Source organism: Lampris incognitus, chromosome 13 (genome assembly GCF_029633865.1).
Source record: "Lampris incognitus isolate fLamInc1 chromosome 13, fLamInc1.hap2, whole genome shotgun sequence".
In the NCBI taxonomy this organism is placed as follows: domain Eukaryota; kingdom Metazoa; phylum Chordata; class Actinopteri; order Lampriformes; family Lampridae; genus Lampris; species Lampris incognitus.
Window position 1 is genome coordinate 25,447,267 of NC_079223.1, and position 21,992 is coordinate 25,469,258.

General features: G+C 43.6%; 1 protein-coding gene across 3 annotated transcripts in view; it reads right to left on the minus strand.

Annotated features, from left to right (window-relative positions):
• sh3pxd2ab (SH3 and PX domains 2Ab) overlaps positions 1-21,992 on the minus strand; it is a 78,798-nt gene that overhangs the window by 8,757 nt on the left and 48,049 nt on the right. For 2 of the 3 annotated variants that reach the window (XM_056291864.1, XM_056291863.1), the window contains exons 7-8: positions 13,220-13,348; positions 2,361-2,474 (exon numbers count right to left, since the gene is read on the minus strand). In XM_056291864.1, the coding sequence (XP_056147839.1) occupies positions 2,361-2,474; positions 13,220-13,348 (243 nt within the window). Of the gene's footprint in view, positions 1-2,360; positions 2,475-13,219; positions 13,804-21,992 lie in introns of those variants that run through there. The other variant, XM_056291865.1, reaches the window with a different exon arrangement.

A 21,992-nucleotide genomic window follows, 5' to 3' on the forward strand; every position in this document is an offset into this window, starting at 1 on the left:
AGGTCTACATGGTGATGGTGGTCACGTGGCTCAGGTCCTGGGCTGTTCTGGTGGCATCTGGACACTGCTTGGCATCCTCCTCATCATCCATCCATCCATCCATTACCTAAACTGCTTATCCTGCTCTCAGGGTTGCGGGGATGCTGGAGCCTATCCCAGCAGTCATTGGGCAGCAGGCGGGGAGACACCCTGGACAGGCCGACAGGCCATCACAGGGCCCACCCACACCCACACACACATTCACACCTAGGGACAATTGAGTATGGCCGATTCACCTTACCTGCATGTCTTTGGATGTGTGGGAGGAAACCGGAAAACCCGTATATTCTTCATATATTTTATAATTCCATTATAATTCTGTTATCCTCTTTCACTTTTGTATTCTGTAAATTGCGTACACACAACCAACATCCATTGCACGTCTGTCCATCTTAGGAGAGAGATCCCTGCTCTGTTGCTCCCCCTGAGGTTTCTTCCTATTTTTTTCTCCCTGTTAAAGGGTTTTTTGGGGAGTTGTTCCTAACCATTACGAGGGTCCAAGGATAGGATGATGTATTGCTGTAAAGCCCCCTGAGGTAAATTTGTAATATTGGGCTATACAAATAAAATGGACTTGACTTGATAGACAACACACACACACACACACACACACACATACACATATATATATATATAGCGTTTTTTTCTGAAACCATCAATGGTGTTGTTATAAGTGCTCAACTAATGAGGAGCGGAATATCAATACAGAAGCAGGAAAAAAAGTTTTATTACATAGCAGTACAGACCTGTTTCGTGCGTCGTGCACTCATCAGCTTCCTAGCTGATTACTCAGGGTTTAGCAGCTGATGAGTGCACGACACACAAAATAGGCCTGTACTGCTATGTATTAAAACTTTTTTCCTGCATCTGTATTGATATATATATATACATACATATATATATGTGTGTATGTGTGTGTATGTGAGTGTGTGTGTATATATATATATATATATATATATATATAAAACAGTATTGTGTATGTGTGTTTGTGCGCGCGCGCGCTTGTGTGTGTATTTAGCATGCATAAGCATGTGGTCATAGGTTTGTGGTTTGTATGTACTTATATTGAAAATGTTCAAGGAATAAACATGTTTTCTGGGAGTCCAAAGTGCAAGGGACTGGTCAACTCAGCATCTTATGAAAGTGTAAAACTCTAGCCTACATTCACCTCTTTCTCCCTCCCTCCTTAAGTCATAAGATATATAATGCCGATGGGATCCCAGGTCCCACTTTAACAGCGCACACAGACGATACAGCAAAAAGATGTCTTGGCTGGAGCGCTGGAAAATCTGAATGATTGTTTGGAAGTGTAAAATGCAACTTGCCGCCAATTTGTTTAGTTTTCTCTCACACAAATGAAGCATAAATTGTAGCATACAAATGGGAGTTACTATAATTTCTCATGACATCTGGAATATACCTTTAGACAGGTATATTCTACAGGTTTATAAAGTCTGAGTCTACACTACTAAAGAGTTTAACCCCACAGCAAGGGGTCAAAATGTCATGAAACTGAAAATATTTGAAGTATGTTACATGGTTTATATTGCTCTTAGATGATTTAACCGTGGCCACTTGAAGGAAATCAAGATGATTGCGTGACTGGACCCGATCTTCAGTTTCTCATGTCAGCGTGGCCGTCTGGCAAACCAAGCCGTGCGTAGGAGTGTTTCCTATCAAGGGTTTGGTCCTCCTTGGACTACATTAAGCTCACTATAACAAAGAGCGTTCCACCTAAGCTCATTAACAATTCATTTTGTGTGTAATGACAGATAAGCAGCCATTGCGCAAAATGGTGTAATTAATCAAAGTCACGAACAACAAATATCCTCACACCTCATTCCCTGCTGATGATGGAGACACAGCTCTCTTTCATTAGCTCACTCAGGAACTCTGAGGAGGTCATATCACTCAGCGCTGCTCTGCATCTCTACTGGACAGAGCTCCACTGTGGCGCTCATCACTCAGTGCACCTCAGCCCCGGGGCTGTGGGCTGCTCTCTCCTGGCAGTTTTCCTGGCTGTTTACTCAGTGTTGAATCTGTAGTCTGTTCAAGGTTGCTTACGATGGAAAGCGGACAGAGAAAGTTGTTCGCATCGGCCAGGCGTCGGCCCTTAGCTAGGCAAGCGGTGGGTCTCCGGATGGGTTTGCTGTGTTTCGTCAGAGATTTAGGACTAAGGATTGAAGGTGGATACGGTTTATCTTTGTGTGGAGTGTGTGTGTGTGTGTGTGTGTGTGTGTGTGTGTGTGTGTGTGTGTGTGTATATGCACCTAAAGGGTATTTGTAATAAGAGTTTGCTGTAGTGTCTCTCAGTGTGTTACCTTCCCCGGCTTTGGAGGCCCCCAGCTCCAGGTCATCTCGAGTTCCACTGTGGGAGTTGAGATAGGTTGCAGGGACCCAGCCCTGCTCCTCTGCTGTACTTACAAACCACCACCCTGTGAAAGCACAAAAAGACAGAAAATCAAGGGGGGGGGGGGGGACAGGGCAAAGTAAGCTATAGTAAAGTGATACGGTATATGTTGCATTGAGAGCTTGAAAATGATGTCACTGTGTGTACTAAAGCACCGCACAAGATCATAAGCATGATTTTAAAAATTGAGAGGTCTTGGGCCATATGGTCATGAATGACAAAAGGGGAATTATTGCTTGAGCACAGTTATCTATGGAGCTGAAGTTATACTGACCCTGAGTCAAAAAAGACAAATTCAAAAAACATTTTGCACAAGTAAACTCAGATGATATTAATGAAATCTGTGATTGGTGACCATAGGTAGCATTCCAAAGTGATATGAAACATCAATAACTATTCTTTTTCTCTCATTCCAGAGGTAATGTGTGTTGTGTTCAATGGGCCCAGATTAGAAACATTCTCCCACATCACAAGGGTAACTTAGAAATGTATATGAACACGAGGAAGGAATAAACCTGATTACATTGCCAAGATAATGTTTAACTATGGCTAGGGCCAAGAACACCAGACGGAGGATTGCTTGGCTGTAACTTGACTTGTGATGAGGTCTTGTTAGACCTGCTTTTCGTCAGCATCAATCATGATTTCAGTGGGCAGCGCATTATTGATGACACTGGCCAAAGTCTCCATTAGCATCGCCTTGGCCGATCGATTGGATTCGTTGAGGTATGACAGCATTGCTTTGACAACTGGTTTATGGCAAATGTCTATGTGGAAAAGGTAATATACAAACACACTCAAAAATGATAACACAAATAAAACTAATAGCGGAACAGTGCGATTCATTACATTCATTGAGAGTGACATTATGTTAGATTAGGCATGTTCCAATATCTCGGGGCATATTCCAACGGTCATCCGAAGTTCAAGAGTAGCTACAGCAAACAAGTGCATTAGAAATTTCAGTGTTGGGCATCCGGGTAGTGTAGCGGTCTGCTACGTTGCCTACCAACACGGGGATCTCCAGTTCGAATCGCCACGTTACCTCCACCTTGGTCAGGCGTCCCTACAGACACAATTGGCCATGTCTGCGGGTAAGAAGCCGGATGTGGGTATGCGTCCTGGTCACTGCACTAGTGCCTCCCCTGGTCAGTCGGGGCACCTGTTTGGGGAGGAGGGGGAACTGGGGGAAACAGCATGATCCTCCCACGCGCTACGTCCCCCTGGTGAAAAGAAGCAGCTGGCGACTCTACATGTATCAGAGGAGGCATTTGGTAGTCTGCAGCCCTGCCCGGATTGGCAGAGGGGGTGGAGCAGCGACCGGGACAGCTTGGAAGAATGGGGTAATTGGCCAAGTACAATTTGGGAGAAAAAGGGGGGGAAATCAAAAAAAAGAAGAAGAAATTTCAGTGTTACTTGAAAACCTAAAACCTAAAATTGCTTAATACCAAAGAGCTAATTTAAGATAATTGCCCCCAACTATGAGACAACGCTTACTCTCTATAGGACACTGAAGTCACCACAAGGTCTCTGTGTGGTATGCCACATACGTACACACTATTTGCTGTGGTAACAGGGAACACAATATGGCTGACAACCAATAAAGAGTGTTCCATCACACACTCACAGCTGGTCCAAACCTCCAGTGTCCTCTTTCCTGAAGAAATGTTGTTTTCAGTATGGCTTAGCTGAGCAGAAATTACAGTATAACAGAATACAATATGCTACAGTGGAAAAGGAGGGTATAAGATCCTTCGGTGCCTTTATATATGCTTACTGTCTCCCACCCAAATGAAACGCCGAGTGTCATTTCAAAGTTTATATTTGTCGCTCCCTATGATGGTAAAATGTTTCCGCCATGGTGTTATGCTACCATCAGAGAGGTACCACTTAAAGGTGTCTTTGTAAACCAACAGGTTGTGAGGGGATTATGGAGTGTAATAAATTCTGTAGCACACAGAAGGTAATGTCAGTGTGGAGGCAGGAGGCCTGTTTCATTATTGTCAGAGGATTCTGTCACTGTGCTATATTATACGTCCTTTTTAGGGAAAGGACTACTCTACACAAGCAGAGACACACTGGAAAAAGGACTATGAGCAGCATTTCAGTTCTCCTGCAGCACGATAACTTATTATTCTACAAACTACATTACATAGAAGATCTTGCCATGCTGCAAACTTCATGTGATGTCTGAGTGCAGTACACAAATTGCTTTATTGGCTATACAGCTACTCTACTTTGCATAGAGCTTGGGTGGGTCCAAAGGCGAGAATGCATATGCTATTGGGATCTGGCCCTCAGCCCCACTTGGCCCCAGTTTAAGGACATAACAAGCAATGTAATGTGCTCACTCTATCCACCAAAGCTGTGACTTCAGGAAAACCCTTTGCCAATAAACCAGAAAGAGAGCGGTTAGATAAATAAAATAAAATGGTGTCCACAGGACCAGTGGCCTCAGACTGCATTTTCCTTCCACGTCGGAGTTGGAACTTTTCTACCAAGTCTGTGCAGTCATGATGTCTGGAAATACAAAGACCATACCAGAATGCTCCTGGTGACATTATATTTTTTCTTATGTCTGTAATGATCTTGTTTTATTTTATACACCAGATATGTCTTCCTTGTTTTTAGCACTTTTTTTTTGTAAATATAATGATAATGACCAAGAGAGCACAAGCTCATCTTTAGAAGTGGTAAATGTAAAAAAAATTTGGGGGCGGGGGGATTTTCCCCACTTTTTCTCCCCAATTGTATCCAACCAATTACCCCACTCTTCCGAGCCATCCCGGTCACTGCTCCACCCCCTCTGCCGACCCAGGGAGGGCTGCAGACTACCACATGTCTCCTCTGATACATGTGGAGTCGCCAGCCGCTTCTTATCACCTGACAGTGAGATGTTTCACCAGGGGGACATAGCACATGGGAGGATCACACTATTCCCCTGCTATTCCCCCCAGTCCCCCCCCCAAACAGGCACCCCAACCAACCAGAGGAGGCGCTAGTGCAGCAACCAAGACACACACCCATCTGGCTTCCCACCCACAGACACGGCCAATTGTGTCTGTAGGGACGCCCAACCAAGCAGGAGGTAACATGGGGATTCAAACTGGCGATCCCCGTGTTGGTAGGCAATGGAATAGACCCCCACGCTACTCAGACACCCATAAATGTACATTGTTAATTGGACAATTGCATCAAATTGGTCGGCATAGCAGAGATACAAAGACCTATTTCAAAACAATAAAGAGAAAATGCTTAGTTACATCCTCCATTTTGACGTTGGCTTTCCAGTTTTAGGCAAGTGCCATTTTCACCCCTACAAACAGGTGTAAATAAATATGGGAAAAAGGCAAAAGAATGTATTTTAATTGAGAGCACTTAGGCTTTAAGTCTCAATACACATGCACTGCAGAGCTGCCATGTTACGAAGTTAAAGTAAATATGTGCTGTTATTGATGGCGAGGCCCGCCTGGCCTGTATTCTTTAACCTTGCTGCCATATGGCAGGTGCTTAGGCTGAGTTCACTCAACCTCAAAAGAGGCAATAAAACTCCTTTTTTCAAAAACACACGCCCTCTACACAAGTGCCGATTTCCTGGCCTATGTAGGTTTATACCAGACAGGTGGGAATCATAAGGAATGTATGCGAGCGAGGTCTGTCTCATGTCTTTCATTACTGTTAAAGAATGACACAAATACAAGTTTGCACAACAACTGGCTGAACACTTACAGTATTTGGACTACGCAGGATCATATAGATATGTTGAAAAGTGGCAAACACAACAATGAGCCAAGTGCATAAGTCAAACATAGAGCTGTTAAATGAATACAAGAAACAAACTGTTGAAAGGTGAAGGTGGAGATGGTGGAAATAAGATGTTCTTTTTCTCCTTTTTTTTTTTGAATAGCAGGGATTGTTTGTGCAGATGTGGGGGGAAACAAAGGTAAATATGGCATACCTTGTTTCTGGGTCACCCAACATCTTGACTCGCAGAGAGATCCAGAGCAGTGAGTGCAGAGAGATCTACGACTACACCTGCATCAATATCTATGTCTGCACGTCTGCTGAATGTTTCTAGCTTTTTATCTGTATCCACAGCTGTGGCTGGCCACAGCCGCCCGCTCACAAACACACTGACAAACACAATCAATATTTTACATTTTCAATTACATTCCTTCAGTCAGCATGCTGAATGCATCACACGGTGTTTGGAGTAGCTGGGTGGACTTTAGTTTTCGACCCTCCCTTTTGGGTCAACGAGACAAGAGGCCAACCTGCAAAACCTGCAGCGGGGAGCTCATATTATACACCATGGGATCATTTACCAACAAACATCTACTTCAGAAGTCACACACACAGAGAAACTAAAGGGCTTGTCTGAACAATCCTGCTGTTTTTTTAGCACAAGAGGACCAGCAAAACAACACGACACAAGCGGGTGGAGGGCAAGCTGTAACGAGTTTATACACGGTATGGCCCGCTGTGAGGTGCAAACACTGCGGACTTATTAGGTTACATGCCTTCATCGCTTGTTATACTAAAGAGGCTTTGCAGCTCTATGCAACAACCAGTCCATCAGTCAATCATTAGAGAGGAATATTCCTTAAAAGGTGAACGCGGGGTGTGTGAGCAGATGCTTGTCTCAGACTTCAAAGTGATGAACCTGTCTTCACAGCCCCCTCTGCTCCTCTGCTGAAAGGGGTCAGAGATGGACCAAGAGAGAGTGAAAGACAAAGAGGAGCAAATCTGACCTCTATATATGTCTCCCATACAGTACCTGCCATCTGGAAACTCTATCAGGTTAAAAAAGACTCATGCCTTCTTTTTACTGTAATCAACAACAGATTCTCTGCTTCAGCAAAACAAAAAAAAAAACTGGACGATTGCCATTCTGGATATTTTTCTACACTGAATGGACAAACCAAAGAACAGAAAATCCAATACAATGAATCACATCTGATGGTTAGCAATGACATACATAGTAAAGCATACCATTACGATGTTACTTTTCCCCTGATGTTACATATACATCTCTATCTGTCACCATTAAGATGCACTGACCTTTTAGCTCAGTCATTTACCTCTCTACCACACATTTGATGAGCTTTTCTTTTTTCTTTATTTTTTGGGAAATTTTCAACAACGAATTTCTCCATGATTGATATTAAGTTTGCTATAATAGATTCAGCAGCATGAGGAACCTGTTTTTTTTTTTTTTGCTATTGCTTCTTTTTTTTCTTTTTTTTTCCGGGGCTTGAAATAATGAGGAATGCAGTTCCTCAGCAGTTCTGCAGACATCTGACACCACTGTTGAACGGAGCAGGAGAAAACCCATTCATTTCAGGCTTCTGTATTTATTAACAGTGTATCCAGTATCAAAGTACATAAGGGAATGTATCTAGTTCAATACACAAGCTTTCAGTTTTCATAAAACATGGGGTTTCAATTACCTGCATGGCTCGGCTACAAGGAGGAGGCAAATACAGCACAAAAAGACTTTCAAGAGCTAATGTTGACCTAAGGGACAACCTTCTCTCCCTCCCAGTCTCTGAAAGGATCCCCTCATGGTCTAAGCTGAGCCATGTCTGCATGCTCTATAAGCTCCACTGAGTTGGAGACACAGAAATCCTTGAGTGTCTGACAGCCTGACCCTTAAAACACTAGTTTCACTTAATGGTCAATTCTTGAGTGAAAGCGAGGCGCCATTTTCCATCTCTTGGGCCATGTCCACAGACTGAATGCCGTGCACTGATATTACCTAATAAATACCTTTTTTTCCCTCTCTCTCTCTCTTACTCCCCTCCCCTCACCTCTGTCTGGTCTATCAACTACTGAGATACAAGAGAAGAAAAAAAAAAGCATTATGTTGTGCCACAGTGTAATTGCTGACCTCAAATTGATGGGTGTTCCTGAATTTAAGAGGCTGACCCTATAAAGACGAGATTACCGTCTTAGTAGGTGTCATTGTCAGCATACACCCCTCTGCTGACTAAAGCAGAGTAGAAAAGGGCATGGTTGGTACTAAGGAGGGCTTTTGAAAAGCCTGAGGGATGGAGGTCTGAGATCTGACTTGCCCTCTCAAACACAGACAGACATTCCTGAAGTTCATTTGGTAAATTACAATTCACAGAGGCTGATCTGGACTTGGACTGGGGCCAAAGTAAACCCAGGCCATTCAGAAGAGGGGTATTTTTCGTACTGGACTGGGCATGGCAAGCCAAACACTGCCCTTGAGGTGCCAGGCAGACAGGCTGCAATACAATACTTTAAGGTAAAAGGCAACTGCAAAGTCCTTCACCCCTCTCTTCTAACTCTCACAAAGTTTTTAAATTTTGATCACAGTGCATTTGAACTGACCTGCGAGGCAGTGGGAGCTGCAGGGCTGGCCTAGCTTTGGTTAGCATTTCACCAATATAGTGTAAGCTGAGGAGGCATCCTGGAGGATCCATTAAGTCATTGTAATGAACCAACCTCACTGAACCACTAACTTTGGCAGGAAATGGCTTTTTCCGTATTCTCTCCGAGTTTCTCCCTGCACTCCTCTCTTCTCCTAAGCCAGTGTCTCTCCCTGGCAAACTCTCTTAAAAATAGATAAGTAACTGCAATCACAAAGAGCAAGGACAGCACCAATGTGAATATCAGCCAAACTTTGGCTAATCTGACTGACGCTTCTTTTGCAACCTTTCCAAGCAATTTTATATTACTCACTGAATCTAATGCTTGTGTTCATTTCTGAAGGATCTTCAACATTACGCTGTCTTTTAAATGTTTTGAAAATAACTAATTGGTACAAATCACCACCAAGAACATCAGCGTTACACTCGGTAATCCGTCTGTGCTTTTTGTTCTCTGTTGATTTAGCACATACTTAAACTAATTCAATTAAGAAAAACATCCCCCAAACCAAAACATGAATCATTATTACCTATGGTGCTGTACTAAACGAAAATAGACCAAGGAGCAGGAACTGCATGATCAAACCAGTGCAACGGAAAATACTGTCTTGGCTTGGGCCGGCAGGCTGGAAAAGTGGAGAAAGCTGAGCTTGCTTATAGGTCTGACCTAGATTCAGTGCCCTGTCAAAGGCATATATTATCTAATCCAAGGTAAGGAAAACTCCATTACTGCACTGGGCAATAGTCACATTCACATTATATAGCACAGCAGCTTTACTGCAGGGCAAGACAACAGCTGGATATCTCCTTGTAGATGATCTATAGAGAACCACAAAAATACAAGCTTCTGTGACATTTAAATCAATCTATACTTCCGACAAACTCAATATTTTCACAGCTCATGGAACTCACACAATATCAGCTAAATACATTAACAATGAGAGAGATCAGATTAGAATTTGGCATACTTGGAAACTGTCTATTTAAGGAGCTCTGCGACAGTAGGGGCGGCAGTGGCTCAGGAGGTGGAGCAAGTCGTCTGGTAACTTGGAGGGTTGCCGGTTCGATCCTCGGCTCCTCCTTGCAAAAATGTTGAGGTGTCCTTGAGCAAGACACAATATACAGTATTGCTGGTCATGAGCTGGTTGGCGCCTTGCATGGCTGACACCGCTGTTGGTGTGTGTGTGTGTGTGTGTGCGTGGGTGAATGTGAGGCATTCATTGATTGTAAAGCGCTTTGAGTGGCTGTTGCAGCTAGAAAAGTGCTATATAAATCCAATCCATTTACCATTTACTCTGCAGGGGAACCACTCTGGTTTAAATATACAGTATTACTTTACATGGAAATGTGTCATAGGCCACATCTCAGAGATTAATAAAAATCCACATCTCCCCTTTGACACTACAGAAGTAATGGAGACCTTTTAGCACGCTGAGTTCATAAAGAGCCTGTATTCAGCTTGTTCGCCACTTGGCTATATAATTCACAGATCAATCTGTCAGAAACCATAAAACCTGCACACTTATTTTGCTCGGAATGGATGCTAAACCAAATGAGCTCTGAAATCTTCTTAGCACACACCTGGATTTGTTAGTATTGGCAGAGCGATGTGGAGTGATGTCACACGGACAAATGGAGCAGTTTTAGTCGACTTCCACTGCAGAAGGTGTTGAGATTTCAGTTAAACGCTAGCTGTGCCTTTTGAAACAGGCCCCGCAGCACGATGCAGGGGGTTCGTATTTACTTCAAACTTCTGTGAAAGTGTCCTCCAGTGTATCATAAATATGCCCAGTGGCCTTAGGCTATGTTTTAAGTAGCAGATACCATTCCATTTTAACTGCAGACTACTGTTTGGCTTGTTGTAAACGAATGACTGAAACCATAAACCCATGAAACCATATGGGTGAATATTCTGACCTGGGAATAATATCAAAATGTCAGTTACATTAGGGGACACCAAGAAACCAAGAGATAAAGTAAAGATATAATAAGGTTGCTGCAGTGTAGGAGCTTCTGACTCTACATTAACCATCATTGCACTGAGGTAAATAAACTATGACCTTGCCTACTGATAAGCTAAATTGTAACATTAGAGGGGCCTCTATTTGCGAGCACGGGGCCACGCTCTCCAAGTTCAAATATATATCCTGGAGGAAGATATCCTGGAGGAAAGGTCTCATATAATGCCCTCGGTAGAAGAACTTCAAGGTGTGTGGATATCCGCCTCACTGCGGCTCCCTGGTGGGTTCAAATCCCACTGGACCAGGCAGGGAAAACAAATAGGCGAACTAAAAACGCCTTACACGTGACACTTCAAAGGGGTCCCTCTCTACCGACCCTCGGCCACTGTGGCATGGGGTTTCACTCACACCCAACGTGAAACCCAAGTCCAATTGCTTCCCTGATCACCATTTCCCTCTTCCCCATCTATTGCTCAGAGGAACATATGAGTCCTATTACAGTTTTACTGTCTCAGCACACCATTAAAGCTATACGTCACACCCCGTTGCTGGGCTCATCCCTTTCAGACCACTCTGGTGATGCAAATGGCAAATCCTCTTAACAGGAGGTGAGATTTAGGCAGGTTTTTTTTTGCTGCCTAAATGCATAACTGCTTTAACTATGTCTAAGCCACAGGCGGTGTAATGTTTTAGTAATGATAGTGTTATTCAACACAGGGTGAAATAAAAGAGTGTGTGCAAGCAATATTAAGACAAACTAAGAAGCGCTTTTCTGCTAAACTGGAATGTTGAATTCCATACTGTAAAAACGATTCATCAGTTTTCGAAGTTTTAAGCTTTAAAGGAAATTTTGAAAAGTAAAATGCTTATCTATATAACTTTAAGCCAAGGGTATTCGAAATGTAAGACAGTGAGCCTCCCTTCAAAGAACATCAGGTTACTGGGGCCTCCCCCATTTTCATAAAAGGCATAATAATAATATTAATAACAACAACAACAATACTGCTAATAATAATAACCCACTCAGTTTAACAATAAAGGGTTGCAACCACAAAAGGTTTGAAAATGTTTATTTTGAACGCGCAGTCCTAATACAATCTCCCACATAAAAATCAATAGAAGTAGTTAAGAATTAGTATATAGCTCAATGCCTATTTGTGCACGTTTCTGAAGAAAATTAAAAAAAAAAAGAAAACTGAACACATATCCGTCACCTTTTGTCAAGACAGAATGGAGAACATGAAAATGTACACAAGCCATTGGTGCGCAATGCTGCGGCCCGACACCATGCTAAGGGCTAAACCTGGCCTGTTAAATAAAAGTTCAAAATGCGCTCTTGAAAAAATACAAATTGTTTACTCTTTACACCTCTTCACAAAACACACATCGTGGCCTTGGTGCATAGGCAGGCCCAGTCCAAGAAAATCGCAATTTCAAATATACATCATCATGCTTTCTGCGGTGTTCAGACATTTTCTTGTTTCCCTGCTTTTTTTTCCATGCCTCCCCTGAACCTCTTTGGCGCCCCCCAGGGGAGGCGGGCCTCACGCATTGAAAACCACTGCTTTAAGCCACTTCAATAATCATAATTCAGTCAGTCCAAAATTCACAAATCTGCAGTTCAAGGTCAGCAGGCTTTGTGACAATGCTAAAGTTAGGATGTAAGAAGTTAGTCAAGGCCCAATCAGAACTGGCTAAAATTCTGTCACTTCTTTTTCAAATACAAATAATCCATGAGCCAGCTTTCCATGGAAATTGTCATGATGACAGTGATGCTGAAGTTGCGTTTGACAAACATGCACAGTTTTTCATTCTTCCAATATCAGAGAGAAAAACACCCCAAACAACACAGCATATTCCTAAAACACAGAGGTCAGTTTTCAATACAGTCTGGACTTGTGTCCCATATACTGAAATGCAAGCTTACCCCTGTTTGATAGCCTTTTCCTGAGGTTAAACAGCTGACTAAGGACTCTCCACAGCTGGTATTTGTAAATCCAGCATGTCTTCCTCTCTTTCCATTTAAGTAAGGCGGAATAATTAATATGAGTCTGGAAGACATTCCTCCTGCTAAAGGCAACATTCTGGATCCCAGCCTAAACCAACAATGGGAAAAAACAGGCCTGACTACAGGCCAAAGCGAATCTCCAGATGGGGCTACGGCAATGCTAACACGCTGTGGACAAAGAAGAGAAGGCAAGGGAGAGATGGAGAGACCAGGGTAGGAAAGACGGAGAGAAAAAGAAGAGATCGAGACAGGGAACGAGAAAGAAAGCTGCGTGTGTGTGTGTGTGTGTGTGTGTGTGTGTGTTTGTGCATGAGTACTTGGGTGACAGCCCACAAACCAGCATACATGTGTTTTGCTGTGTATTCATGCACCACATGTTTTCGTACGACTTTTCTTTAGCACTTACCACTCTCACTCTTCTCGATAACGTCCACAACCTCTCCAGCTTGAAGGCTGATTTCGGCAGGCTCTTGTTTCTCATAGCTGGACACCACAACGTACTGCTCCAACAACATGGGATCTGAGGCATCCAGACCTGGGGTTGATGGGAAAAAACATGCTGTTAGCCAGCTGCCGGCCATGGGTCCACGAGACCGGCCACTGGGCACCCGTTGTGCCATAGGCCAAATTGTCAGTAGCGCTCAGCCAATGACAATACTCGCAAGGCTCAGTGCATCCTCCCAAGTGTCTGGCCATAGAGCGGCATCCCTCTCCAGGCCAGCATTAAGTGCAACGGACAGGCTGTAAGCCTAGGAAAAAAACGTTTCCACAGAAAGTAAGGCATCAAGCGCACAGCCGAAGTCAATCCATTCAATGTTAGTGAGGGGGCCTCATCCATATAGTCCAACAAATCTGAGACGTTGATTAAAAAAAAAGGAAAAAAAGGGGGGGTAGGCAAACTGGGGGGAAAACAGAGTGGCGAAAGAGAAGAGAGAACAGAAGAAAGTCAGATAGCGCTACAGGGGGAAGAAGAAAAAAAGCCAGAAGGGCGCTACAACCAGTTGTGGACAGGACAGTAGAGGGGAAAAGAGAAACCGTTTCCCCTGGAAAATAAACAGTCGGCTAAAAAGCCTCCTTCTCCTCAGTTGGGTTTGGGGCGGGAGGAAGAGTGTGAGTGTGAGTGTGTGTGTGTGTGTGTGTGTGTGTGTGTGGAAGGGGGGGGGGTTGTGTACGCCAATCATAAGGGTTGACACTAGAGGCCTTAAATAGAACCAGATGAAGGGGCTGGAGCTCTACTCGGAGGGGACGGCCCTCTGCCTCCATGAAACACTAGAGCTCTGACTAAAGCATGCAGACCAGCCAATAGAAATCATCTCCCTGTCTCTACTTCACTCAGTTAACCATGTGAGTACCAGCGGTGACTTAGTTTTGACATATCTGGGTTCACCTTCAAAAATGGATTAAATTTTAATCTGATTTTGATTCAGCGTAATCAGGCACCCGAATCCCCTCTTTGGTTAGTTTTTTTATTTCTTTTTTATTCTTTGGTCTTCTCTGAGGATATAAGAACACATTAGTACTCAATTACTGATAAAATTCTGTGTGTGTGTGTGTGTGGGGGGGGTCCTTGTTGTTGTTGGGTTTTTTTTTCTTTTTTCCCCCAAAAGAAGAGGGCTATACTGACTTGACCAATAACCCCATGGTATATTGATTTGGGCTATAGCATGCTGAAGCATTAGCCAAACAGAGAACGCCTCAAACAAATCCAGTTGAAAGTCCGAATAAATGAGGACAACTCAGTTTAGGAGCAGAACTAACAAGTGTCAGCTGGAGTCCACAATGAACCACGGCTGAGATTCAGTTCACACATTATCGTAAGCTTCCGCTGGCCACTGAGCTCGAAACTGCCAAAAACAGAGGGGGAAATTCACACATCTGATTAAATTCCCCATTATACAGCAATACCAATCCTAGTCTTCCAGATGTTTCATTCGGTTGGTGAAAAACAACATAGTCGTATGTGGCCTTCTTCAATACTGGTATAGGAGCTACAGTGATATTCAGTTGAAAGACATTAACGCATGAGAATATCTTTTTTTTTTAAATTTCTTATAAGTGAAGTTTTCCTTGCTGAGATCATGTGCTGCAGATAGTGAAAACAGGAATTAAATATGTTCTTGTCCCACATAATGAAGATAAAAGTCCAGGAAAATAATGTCTCAAGGACCTTGGAAAGGCTAAACAAGCCCAAATGAAAACATTTTTAAAGTGAGGTAAACTTAGTTGCTGGAACAAGAGGCTCCATTTTATCCTGAGGATGGAAAATAGCTAGAATCCAGTCCAACAGATGGAGGGCTTGGGGCTTAGATAAGGAGCGTTTGAGACAGCCTGGATTAAACTGCCGGGTCTAAAAAGAGCCGACCTGGGGACAGGCTGCCAGCCTACAGATGAATATTCCTTTAAATTAGGATTATATTCACATTCAGAGTACAGACTCAGGAAGTAAACATCTAAAATGTCAGGGGAGCTAGTAAATTAGGAGGATGAACTCGGCACCATTAGCATTTAGATTGCTAACACTGCCAAAGAGCCTGACACTGGATAAGTGTGGTTAGCCTGTGGTTTATGAAGCTTTCACATTATTTGTGCAAGACGTTTTTCAAAACCGCATGGTTGGGTGCAGAAACTTTGGAAAGCACATGCTATCTGAATTCTGGGTAATGCCATCTTGGCCTTCAAAAATGACAGTAATTACTTAGGTTACAGCACATAGCAATTTATTCCTTTAGACACAATCGCTGAGAACGTGTGTGGTTAAGTGGTTTGTTCGACTCGAGTATCAATTAACGGTGGCCTCCAATACCGTAGGCTCGGAAAAGGGCAAAGAGGAAGGGAGATTAAGCATTGATTTGTCAAAATTGCTGCAGCCTTTTTACAGATGCACAAGAGCAACAGCCCACAGAAACAATCCAGTAGCTCCGTTCTATTACCTTCAGCCAAAGCCCAGTTTTACAAGGCGGAGCAGCAAAAGACTGCTGGGAATGTACAAGATAGCTGACAGATCAGCATCAGAGAAATGCCATTTACTAAACATCGTCCTTATCAAGGATGATAGGGCATAATTTACAGGCAGATGTGCAAAAAAAACAAGCAAGTAATGATCTGATGAATCCAAGAGGCTACGGCAAACGACGCGAATGGAGGTTTCTAAAACGTACAATTCGCTAGCGTTTGAGCTTTAACAGTAAAGCTGAAACCTGGATGGGTGAGTGAGGACTTTGTCAGCAAACTCAATGGGCCTGAAAAACAAAAGCTAATATTTCAACCCCGTTCAGGAAATGAAATGTTTTGCATCAGCAGAAAGACAGCGCCAGAACAAGGAGTACATGGGTGAGAAAAATGAGGTGAACAGCCCTGGCCAGCAGAGATCTCAAATTAATGAACATGGTGCATTGAGAATAAAATTAACAGTATAAATTACATTGCTACACACAAACCTGGATTCAAATGAAACGTCAGTTTGTTTGTTTGTTCAATCAGTCACTTGCTTAATATGGTTATTTTAGCACTCTATATGCACGCAAGGCCGTGTGTGTGTGTGTGTGTGTGCACGTGTGTATTTATGCGACCCTCCATGCATAAGTGTGTGCATGTTTCTTCACATATTAGACAGCTTACTACCTTGTATGCACAGCACAGACCTACAGTATTTATGACCTGAAAAGAAACCATTCTCCTCTGAGCTGCCATCAGATAGCCCTATTAGCCACTCTCTTTGTTTATGTCTCTCCCAGTTCAGATTTATATGTGCGCTTCCTGCTCCCACCCTTGCACTCCCAAGAGCCCTCACTATCCCCAACCCCCACTTCCCACCCATCATCGGCTCCATCCAAAGAGGACGACGGTTGAGAACTTAGCAATAATGCATCATCTTGAAGAGGAAACCGGGGAGTCTGGGATTTGAGAGGGCCTGCCAGTTTAGACCAAGAAATTCTCATTCTTTATGGGAGAATCTGATTTCATCTTGCAGAATCTAACTCTTTGGTTAATAGCAAACATGGCATTTGATTGTAGCTCATATCGCCATGCTATGGACCTTGGGCAATAGCACATTATATAGAAGTGCACTTTTTTGGAGTGGAGCAAAATTTGGCACAGTGTAATGCTTTTGTTTGGCTCATCAACTGCAGATGTGTAGTTGGATGAGGAAAGGGACGCTGCTGTGCTGTTCAATGTTATACAGATGCACTCATGTCATTGAATCACTATGTTGCCCTTGGGGAGGAGGGGTATATCAAAAACAAATAGGACCAAAACCTCATCCAAAACAAGCTTACAGTAAGAAAGTCTCCATATGGCTATTTTAAGAACAATTCCGTTGTTTGTTTGTTTTTTTTGTTTTACAACCTGGGTCTTACTTTCATAGTTTTTGCCATCGTGCATATCAGTTATGATATTGTTTTACTCATCGGCTTTATTGTGGAGATTTTGGATACAGGACCACCACGGGACACAGTTTCACAATGGCGTCTTACAGGGCAACACAACACGAGCATCTGACATGTTTCACAAGTCCAATTTAACCCAGTTATCTAAACCTTATATTTGGGAGGTGAAAACGAACGTCAAGTTAAAAGTCATTACCTGAAATGTCCAGTATTATCAATGCTCCATTGCATTGCTGAGCTACTTCCTGGTTCAACTTGCAGCAGGAATGACCATCTCACTTAGCGTAGGTAGCAGTAACCATCCAGACACTACCCATCCAGTGCAATTGAAAAGCCATAGATAACAGGAAATCATGTACACAGTCTAACTACTTTTGTGGTTTTTTTTGTTGTTTTTTTTTTGGCTTTGTTGTTTAAACGACAGATTTAAAGCTTGTATTCAGTTGCCCCATAGGTAGCTGTTGTAAAGCGTTTTCCAACAGTGGTCCTGTGTCCAAAATCTCAAAAATGAAGCTGGTAGAGGCGTCCAGGTGGTGTGGCGGTCTAGTCCGTTGCCTACCAACACAGAGCTTGCTGGTTCAGATCCCCGTGTTACCTCCGGCTTGGAGGTAACAGACACAATGGGCCATGTCTGCGGGTGGGAAGCCATAAGTGGGCATGTGTCCTGGTCGCTGCACTAGCGCCTCCTCTGGTCGGTCGGAGCACCTGTTCAGGGGGCAGGGGAACTGGGGGGAATAGCATGATCCTCCCACGTGCTGTCCTCCTGGTGAAATGCCTTACTGTCAGGTGAAAAGAAGCGGCTGGTGACTCCACATGTATCGGAGGAGGCATGTGGTAGTCCGCAGCCCTCTCTGGATCGGCAGAGGGGGTGGCGGAGCAAGTAGGACGGCTCGGAAGAGTGGGGTAATTGGACAGGTACAATTGGAGAGAAACAGCGGGGGGGGGGGGGGGGTGAAGCTGGTGAGTGAAATGATGCCATAACTGAAATGCACAATGGCAGAAGCTACGAAAATAAGATCCAGGTTGTAAAAAAACGGAAATATCCTTCAACAATACTTAAGTTGAAACCATGCACATATACCAGTTTAACAACACAGAGAAAACATCAGACCATCAGGTCCTTATTGCCTCACAATGTTGTCTACAATGAAATGTCAGTCCATTTCACTGTAGACCATCTCTTTTATGGCTTGAATCAGCCTTTTTGAACGTGAGGCCCGTGTGCTGCTGCTGCTGCTGCTGCGGTGGGAGGATATCCAGGTTGGAGTTCACAGTGACAAATGATCGCTGCCAGATACAATGTGGTTTGCATTGGATGTGCTCTTTGTTGGAGGATTGATGATATTACTTCCTCGAGTCACTTTGACACTATCAGCACAGGGCTCAGACAGACTCTCTGCCTCTAGTTCGGTGAAAGATTTGCAGCAGAAAAGTAGAAACTTTTTTTTTTTTACAATGATCTTGCATCTGTATCAATGCATGTCTACGGCCTCCAAGATATTCGACTGGGAAAAGCAAGAAAGGAACATTTTATTCTGACCCGACTTAATCTGCTAAATTATGGCAATTATATGACGGCAGAGAGACTGGGTTAATATAACATTTCCTTTCAGGCGTTAAGACGCTAATCACTGTGCATGAATACACGCTTGAAGTCTCGGAGATGGGGTCTGTCAAAGGGCTCAGTATGCAATGGCCGTTTATGAAGAGAGAAGAGTCCAACCCCTTCAAACAGGGAAAGGTTGTTAAAGTGATTGAGAACACTCATTCGTCATAATGATTTCCTTGGCCACGCTAAAACCCTTACGCATCTGCACATACAAACAAACACACACACACACACACACACACACACACACACACACACACACACACACACACGTGAGTGCTCATGGACATGTCTGGACCTGATGACCCACCCACCCGCTAACCCACGTGAAGATTAACCCTTTTCTTCCCACCAAATATGCACAGAGCTAGAAATACACATACGGTACATACACATGCATGCCCCCCCAAACACACACAAACACGCGCTTCTGCTCTCTATAGGCCTCCACAGCCCTGCAGCACAAATAAAGACAGCAAGCTGCACACATAAACACACTCCCTCGGTCTGTGCGTAACAGCGAAATGGTTTCCACTTGCCACGTAAACCTCCTCTCCATCTGCTTTTCACATGCACTGCACCCCTGAGCGCCCTCTCTTTCTCTCTAAAACTCACTCTTTCTGAGTCTCTCCATCTCCTCCCTGCTATCACTACTGCGCTCACTGCAGCTGTTAGCCCCTAATGCTCTAAACACAATTAAAAGCAAAATAAATATGCTAAAACATGCTATACATCTCAGCAGATCCCAACACCACATGAATAGCAATAAATATAGAATATTTAAGTTATTTCTCTTTCTGCCCAAAACACTTTTCCCCACTTTTTTTTTTTTTAATATATATCATCATTTTTAACAGTATAGCAGTGCTGCTCAGCTTCCTAATTATGACTGCTTGGGTCTATGAAGGTTTTGGTCATTTAAAGATGTTGATGCTAACTAGCCCTTTATCAGCAATCAGGCCTGACATCCAAACAGGATAGATGGACAGATAGTCTTTATTGTTCCGCAGGAAATTTGTTTTCATAGCCAGTGCATACACAGAAGCATACAGATAACCACACCACAACATACAGATATACATACAGACACATAAACACATAGCATCCATAAACAGGTAACATTCACACACACACACACACACACACACACACACACACACACACACACACACACACACACACACAAACACACACAGATAAATCTGGCTCTATGCTACGTCAGCAAGGCTGTTTGTTTAGTGCTGCTAAGGCAGAAGGGACAAAACTTCTGCCAAATCGAGTTGTTCTCCATTTCAGAGTGCTGTATCTGCAGCCTGATGGCAGTAGTGTGAAATATGGATTTAGGGGGTGACCGGTGTTATTCACTATTGTGAGTGCAAGGCATGTGATGGCTCGGTCATTCATGTCTGAGAGGTTGGGTGTAGAGGATTGGATGATCTTGGTGGCAGCATGTGTGATCCTGGTGAGTGTGTTTTTCTTGGAGATGGTCAGCTTGGTATAGAAACAGGGGGAACCCAACACGGGGATTGCTGGTTCAAATCCCCGTGTTACCTCCGGCTTGGTCAGGCTTCCCTACAGACACAATTGGATGTGTCTGCAGGTGGGAAGCCGGATGTGGGTATGTGTGCTGGTCACTGCACTAGCGCTTCTTCTGGTTGATCGGGGCACCTGTTCAGAGGGGAGGGGGAACTGGGGGGAATAGTGCGAGTCTCCCACGTGTTGCTTCCCCCTGGCGAAACTCCTCACAGTCAGGTGAAAAGAAGCGGCTGGCGACTCCACATGTATTGGAGGAGGCATGTGGTAGTCTGCAGCCCTCCCCGTATCGGCAGAGGGGGTGGAGCAGCGACCGGGATGGCTCGGAAGAGTGGGGTAATTGGACTGGTACAATTGACAATTGCAGAGAAAAACGGAAAAAATAAAAAAATAAAATAGGGGGAACAGTACAGCCGGATGGGTTGGATTATGCTTTTTGTAAAGTAACAACAGGAGGTGGGGGGAGCAACAGAAAGTGCTCCGAGCTTGCGGATGGCGTGGAGTCTCTGCTGGGATCATTTATAGATATCAGTGATGTGTTGATCAAAGCTGAGTTTACAGTCTAAAGTGAGTCCAGACGTTTGTAGTTTGTTAACCTGTTCTATTGTCTTGCCGTGGATGGAGATGTGGTTCAGTCCAGTGAGGGTTGTGTTTGGTGCGTTAATGAAAAATAATTGCAGTGACTCAAATCCTCTCAGTGATGGTTCACTATCAGCACCAGTGAAATACAGTCTGTAATGACATACACCCCTCTGTCATCTCTGTCAGAGACTATGTCCTCCTTTGAACCTTTACCAGATAGAGGGCTCAGATATGATGTTGACTCAACGATATGGACTGCTTCCAGTGGAGAGCCCCATAGGGCTTCTGATTTGATTGCACAGAGGTCCCAGTTGGTGAACAATAACTGAGATGCAGGCCAGAGTCTTACTGGAACCACATGAAGAATGGAAACCCTAAATAAACACTGCAATTGACTGTTAAAGGCAGGTTGGTTCTTTTCAGCCGTTTCATTCAGACAGAATCTTTAGCCTATTAAAAAAGCCATCCATAAATGAGAAGTGGCAGAAAATGAGAGAGAGAGAAAGAGAGAGAGCAGGAAGAGAATCAAGATGATGACGATGACGACGACGATGATGAAATAGTCAATAAACATAACTGATCATCTAAGTTGGAGTGTGTAAACCTAAGTGGTTTAGACAGACTGTAATTTTTTACATTTTTTTTTCCAGGTAAAAACTGTTCCTGGCCCAATCTCTGACCGCCTGCAGTTTTGTGGCCAGGGGCAACATTCTCCTGTTAGTACCAGGACTTAGCAAACTCTTACGGAAGACCAGCAATGTGTAATTATGGTGACCATAAGCTGCAGCTACAGCACAAATTCACCACACAATCGCAGTGCACTTTCTCTGCTGTCCTGTTTTAAAAGAGAAATATAATTTTTTCAGCTGCAGTTAACTCCTATGACCAGGCAAGGGGGCCATGGAGGAAGTTTAGAGAGTGTGTGTGCAGTTCTAGTGAAGACGTTTAACCAAACGCAAGCACCAGACATAAAAGTATTGAATTGTTCCCATTAATAAACTTAATCACTATAAAATCAAATGTAAAAAAAAAATGGCCCAATATTTTGGTGATAATAAACACACAGA